The 7,153-nt window shown below is 32.4% G+C and overlaps 1 protein-coding gene across 1 annotated transcript; it reads left to right on the top strand.

Annotated features, from left to right (window-relative positions):
- The first annotated feature begins 3,842 nt into the window (after window positions 1-3,842).
- On the top strand, window positions 3,843-6,764 carry LOC139861951 (ADP,ATP carrier protein 1, mitochondrial-like). Its single transcript, XM_071850479.1, has 3 exons — window positions 3,843-4,313; window positions 4,880-5,254; window positions 6,465-6,764. Exons 1-3 carry the CDS (start codon window positions 3,843-3,845, stop codon window positions 6,759-6,761), a joined length of 1,143 nt encoding a protein of 380 aa, XP_071706580.1. The 3' UTR covers window positions 6,762-6,764.
- The last annotated feature ends 389 nt before the right edge of the window (window positions 6,765-7,153 follow it).

Genomic DNA, 7,153 nt, shown 5'->3' with positions numbered 1-7,153 from the left:
TTCCTGTCTTTATAGGCACAAACCTTAGAGCAAAAATACTAATAATGAGGGTATCAAATTATAATATCCATGGAAGTAAAGATTCATGCATCCATTATTTAAATTTAAATTTCATTGTTTATTGAAAAGATAAATTATACTGTATATATGTACTGATGCATACATATGTAGGTAGAAATAAAATATAAAAGAGTATATAAGTATTACAGCTTTTACCAAAATAATGTTTTAAGCCAAGGTCTTAAAGATGATGTTTTAACGTTAATTCATCTCTAGCACTTGGTTATATCGAAAGAAACTGGTTGGGCAGGTCCGGGTAATGGGTCTAAACATGTTCAATTTGTAATATTTTTGGATATGTTTATACAAAAAGACCTGTTGTAAGTACCTGGATTCCAAGTATTTTGTCAGCATTTCCCATTTGTACTAATAACTGCCTCAATTTCGCTTTTACTTCAGAATTAGTTAATAGGGCTGTCACATACCCATTCGGAACTATCCGTTGATCTCACATTTGTGCCACTAATACAAGATCACTTATAAGAATCAATGCGTAGGACAACGATATAATTGAATCAATCCATAAACTGAATTCTACAATAATAATGATTCCATTATTACATTTAACTAAGCAAATGTAACCTTGCAAACTATGAGTTGAATATTTCCCGCAACAGCCCATTGCCAAAGCATACAATCTCTTATGTAACCTAACTAAATCAGTGTCTCATTCATATTGAAGTTAAGATAATGTAACATCTAGCAATGACATAATGTAATTTTCTAACAAATGAATACGTACCTTTGTTGTATGACTTTGTCTTTATGTGTAAGACCAGGTACAACGAAATATAATTTTATATGGATCCAATTCTATGAAGAAAGCCCCGTGCATTGATGAGAAACCTAGGCCAGTGACTGAAATATAATATGTTCTTTGTTCATTAGCGTAGGATTACGGAATGTTGATCCAAATATTCAAAATTGTAGCAAAGAGTATTCAAAATTGTAGCAAACAGTTTAATGTTTCATACTAAAACTCGTCTATACACTTGGAATAGTGTATAGATTCGGTCAAGCATTTAACCAAACACTTGTAGTACCATTCATCAATCAAACCTTAATAAATCATGAAAGCACTTGCATCATTTATAAGTTCAATCAAGCTCTTAAGAAAACACTTGCAGTCCAAAACGATATTTATTAGTGAAAAAAATACATATTCATCAATCAAACCTTACTAAAGCACGAAACCGTGTAATTAATTGATTCAAGAAACGGTATTTATCAAAAACCCCTGTAAAAACAATTTAATCTGATATATTAATAATGATCGATGAACATTGCGGTATTAAAACTCTACAATAAACAATAAGCGTACCTGAAACCCTAAATTCAATGGGATATCAAACCCTAACGCTTTGATGTTTAGGAAAAATCAAAAGTCATTTGATAATTGAATCATAAAGTGTAATTATCAAACAAAAACTTCTCCAAAACTGTTGAATTAATGGAATTGACAATGACCGATGATAAAAAAAAAAATTGATTAGATTAAAAATTGATTAGATTACAACAATTATCAAACAAAATCTTCTCCAAAATCAGCTCATAGTTTAAAAATTGATTAGATTAAAAATTACCATGGAACTCCAGACCATCATTTAGTTCAATTAAAAATTACCAGAAACAATAAAAAGTGTATGTGATTTGAGTCATACTAATGTTTAGAGAAAACGGATTACCTTAAGCGATCTGTTAAGCCCTTGTTCCGATATAGTCCCATGAACATCAATTTCATCCATTGACGATCGATTAAATTTAGAGAGTGATTTGATTCCAATCACTCCAATCATGATTCCATCGGTTCCGTTACCTTTAGGATATATAATATTGTTTCGATCAGGAACCTATTTTATCGAATTGCAGATCCATGATAACTGATTTACAAATAGTGGTTAATTTGATTTTAGGATAATATACAATATCGAAATAGACTTCGCTTGCTCTTATAGAAATAATGATCGGTTGAACTATATGAAGTTACGAAGGCTTTTCTTAAATCTAATTTTTGTGGGGTATGCAGAAAACAAAAGTAACGATGGAAGACGAATGATTTGATTGATGGTATTGAGCGGAACAGATTAGGGTTGGGAACAGAGGTATTTTTTTGAAGAAATGGCGTGATATTGACTAAACCCTGATTTAGGAATTCTGGCCCGTATTTTTTTTTTTAAGAAATGTATTTTGAGGGTATCTGGGTAAATAAACAATGATGGTAGGTGTTTATAAGGTCATAATCTTTAGGTGTTTAATCTAATGGTCAAGATTTAAAGAATTTATTTTAATGAAACGTTATGATTAAAAGTTGACAATATATATGATCTATTTTTGTGTTTGTTATTATAATATAAAGAGATATATTATTGATGTTTTTCAAAAAAAAAAAAAAAAAAAAAAATCAATCGGTTCATCCAAAATTTCGAAGAATCCTCATTTTAGGTACTTCACGTACGTTACATCAACCTCTTTTATTTATAAAAAAAAACTTGATAACAAGTGAAACTAGAATCAAAGATGAAATAATTAGCCAAAACCACTTGCAACAAACAAGTAAACAACCGAACTAAACATCCATACTTCTTTTCAAAACAATATTGAAATAATGAAATGGATGGATGGATTGATGGATGGATTGATGAATGGAAGATGTAAGTGCATGATGGATGGTCAAAAGGCGGGTTTAATGGTGAGCCACATTTTTAGCATGTTTAGTTAACATTAATCAACAAATTAAATAAATAAAATTACATCTTCTCGATCTCCTTGAATTTTTCTACGCCTATAATCATCTCTCTAAAACCCCTATTTTCCCATCATTCTTTCTTCTACATTCTCTCAGAATACATTCATTCTCTTTTATCATATTTTTAATTCATCTCAAAGGTAACTAATTTCTCTTTTATCATATTTTTAATTAATCTCAAAGGAACTAATTTATCTGTTTTTTTAATCACTACACAATTTATTATTATTATTATTATTATTATTAAAGATTATGATAAGGTGTAATCCTGATTTTGAATTTCTTGTTAATTATTACACTTTCATGAAGATCATCATTTCACTTATTTTCTTTTGTAATTAATTCTATGTTCACGTTTTTTATTATGAATTTGAAAAATGAATTTGTTAATAACCTGAGTCTTACAGAAACAATGCGATTATATACACCGATGCACGTACGTACACTCATGCATTTGATATAATACTTTGGTGAATATAGCATCTAGTATAGCATTATATTATATTCCTATATATATAGGTGGAATATATTTGTTTTTCAAACCATACTTATGTTGCTTACATCTGACTAAAATATTAAGGTAGCTAAACAGTAAAAACCTTATTCGTTGATAACTATACTTATTTTTCACATATAAGTATTTATTTAATAAATTATTACAAGTTCTGTATTTGGTGATTACATTGATCCAGATCAAGTCTGAACTACAACATTTCATCTTTTGTCATTATGCCATATGTCTTGTATGTTTATCATTAATAGCTCCCATTGTAATGTATAAAAACCTATTATTTTTACCCTATGTATGGCCTTATAGATCATCGATCGTTCTGATTAAATCGAATCGTACAAAATTGGTTTCTATTAGAAAGTTAAACTGTGGACAAGAAAGTTGTTTATAATATGAGATATAACAACACTGACAGCTTACAAAAAATGTCCTTATTCATATACTTTTTATTACTTTCAATATTTAACAATTTAACGTTTCTAATAATAATCCATTTTATTTATGTATCTAATTTATAGGGTAGACATGATTGATCAAGCACGTCATCCAACTGTTTCCCAGAAGCTATCTGGTAGTCTTCTTGCATCAAGTTTGACACAATTCGACAATGGCCTACAACAGCCACGGTTATATCAACGTCGTATTGATAACCAAAACTACACAAATGCTGCATTTCAGTACCCAATGCAACCACTTCCTCTAATGAACAAACCATCTCCTATTTATGTTCAAGCCCCAGCCGAAAAAGGGTTTTCAGGGTTCGCGGTTGATTTTCTTATGGGTGGAGTATCTGCAGCCGTATCAAAAACAGCTGCAGCCCCTATTGAACGTGTTAAGCTCTTGATTCAGAACCAAGATGAGATGATTAAGGCCGGTCGGTTGTCTGAACCGTACAAAGGAATTGTTAACTGTTTTACTCGAACCGTTAAAGATGAAGGTCTTGTTTCATTGTGGCGTGGAAACACCGCTAACGTCATCCGTTACTTTCCTACTCAGGCTAGTAATGAAAACCTTAAATTCTTATATTTTTTGGTTTACTTTTCTATTTGATTATTTCATTATTGCAACATTAAGTGACAATACTAAGGCCCAGTATGGCTCACGGAATCCCATTGGATCCTGTGAGCCAAACAGGGCCTAATGTTATCGTGTTTGGATAAACTAATTCTTTGCCTGAACAGGGTAAACTTTATCCGTTCATCGTTTTTATATAAACAAATTCTCCTTTTCTTATGATCAAGTATCATTCAAGACTTAAATAACCACTTTTTGAATCATGCATTTTTAAATAACGTTTATGACTATCGGTTCTTCTTTGGATAGTGCTTTGCTGCCGTGTTTCTGTATGCTAACCAAATAGCGAATCATTATCAAATATTATTCAAGACTTAAATAACCACTTTTTGAACCATGCATTTTATGTGGAAGTGAAAATATGTCACCTATCTACCTTGCATTAACATAATTTAAGTTTTTTTTCCTCATTTTACAAACTAATGTTAGTCATTTATGTTAATGTTATGAATGTGTATTGTGTGCTTATATAACTTTGTGAAATCCAGGCTTTGAATTTTGCATTCAAAGATTACTTCAAGAAGCTTTTTAACTTCAAAAAAGATAAGGATGGTTACTGGAAATGGTTTGGGGGTAATTTGGCATCTGGAGGTGCTGCTGGTGCTTCGTCACTCTTTTTTGTGTATTCGCTCGATTATGCGAGAACTCGTTTGGCCAACGATGCCAAGTCAGCAAAGAAAGGCGGCGGAGGAAGACAATTTAACGGTTTGATTGATGTCTACAAGAAGACATTAGCTTCTGATGGTATCGCTGGGCTTTATCGTGGATTTAATATTTCGTGCGTTGGGATTATTGTCTATCGTGGTTTGTACTTTGGATTATACGATTCTTTGAAGCCAGTTGTTCTCACAGGAAGCTTACAGGTAACTATTCTTGCGTTTGGTTTCTCAATTCGCGTAAATAAGAACCTTTGAGTATTAATAGGGATGACAAAATGACCCGTACCCGATGGGGAAACTCGAAACCCGTTATAATTGGGCCGGGTCTGACCCAAGTCCGTCGAGTCATGGGCCGGGTATGGGGATGATTACAAAAAAAATTCCGGGTTCGGGTATGGTTTTGGATACAAACCCGTTTACCCGACCCACATACCCGTATACCCGGCCCGATGAATTTTAATAATAATTTTTATGTAAAATTTTAGTATTAGTAATATGTTGTTAATGTATGAAAGATTTCTCTTATTTGTTTTGAAAACGAGTATAATTTTTTTAATTATAATCATATATAACAGGTTTTCAAGATGTGATATTTTATATACTTTGTGTAATTGAGTATTTTAGAAACTTTTCAATAACTTTTTGTATGTGATATTTTATAATATTTTAAACATGAAGTAGTTAAATTTATTTTCGATATTTTTATTTGGTAACTTATTGAAAAGTAGATACAGAATGACTAATCGGGTATACCCGTTTACTCACGGGGAAACCCGAAACCCGATAGAATGTAAGTAAATGGGGACCCGACGGGTTTCGGGCCGGATTTGGGGCGGGGTTTCTTAATCGGGTTCGGGTCCGGGATTACCTAAACCCGACCCAAACCCGACCCGATGCAATCCCTAAGTATTAATCATGTGTCAAACTAGGCGGGTCAGACACATTGGATAACAGTCAAAATGGATAACTTTTGTACAATTTAAAATGGGTAATGGGTCATCTATTTTCAGTTTAAAGCTTATCATTACTAATTCTGTTGGGGTAGTGATATATCCTCACCATTTTTACTACATCCGCTATTATTTATACATTAGTATATGTCATACCTTACAACTTGTTAATGCACATTATGTTGGTATATATGATTAGAAATATTTAATTTTTGAAGACATAATTACGCGAATAGTCCCATTGGAAGCATTCTTTTTGAGGTGACGGTCCTTATGGTTTGCAATTTGACGGGCGTAGAATGAGGGACTATCCATGTAAAAATTGTAACCCGTGAGAACTACCAATGCAAAAAAAAGATTAGGACTATATCTGCAAATTTGAAAAGTTAGAAAAGCAATATGAACTATAAACTATTATCATATACTAATGATTAATGTTGGTTCTATTTGTGGTGTTTTTGCAGGATAGTTTCTTTGCGAGTTTTGCGCTTGGTTGGTTGATCACAAATGGTGCTGGAGTTGCATCGTATCCGATTGACACTGTACGAAGAAGAATGATGATGACGTCTGGTCAAGCGGAGAAGTACAAGAGTTCAATGGATGCATTTACTCAGATACTTAAAAAAGAAGGATTCAGATCACTTTTCAAGGGTGCGACTGCCAACATTCTTCGAGCCGTTGCTGGTGCTGGTGTGCTTTCCGGTTATGACAAGTTGCAGGTGCTCATCTTTGGCAAGAAGTATGGTTCAGGCGGCGGTTAAGTCGACTGTGGTATTATTTTCACTGCAGTATGGTGATGAAAAAAGTTATGAACTTTTTTGATGATACTTTTATTTATATGGTTTTATTAGAGTATTTTTAATAATTGGTTGTTAAATGTTGAGACTTAACAACCTTTGCTGAGTATTTTGTCACCAATTCTGGTTTTTTATTTTTGATACATTTTGTACCATTTTACGTTGTGGCATGGTTTGAACATGCCTGAACGAAATTTTGATTTCCTATCTAATTTTTGATGAAAAAGACTTATCTTTGATGCGTGAGATGTGTCTAATATTATTCATGTTTTGGTCTCAAATCAAGTGTCCTATCGTATAGTATAACGATTTATGCAGTTTGATGATGTACATCGTGTACTTTTTGTATTGTTTGT

This window comes from Rutidosis leptorrhynchoides, chromosome 8 (assembly GCF_046630445.1).
Source record: "Rutidosis leptorrhynchoides isolate AG116_Rl617_1_P2 chromosome 8, CSIRO_AGI_Rlap_v1, whole genome shotgun sequence".
NCBI classification, from domain to species: domain Eukaryota; kingdom Viridiplantae; phylum Streptophyta; class Magnoliopsida; order Asterales; family Asteraceae; genus Rutidosis; species Rutidosis leptorrhynchoides.
Note: the sequence above shows the minus strand (reverse complement) of the source record. Positions and strands in the feature narration are given on the sequence as shown.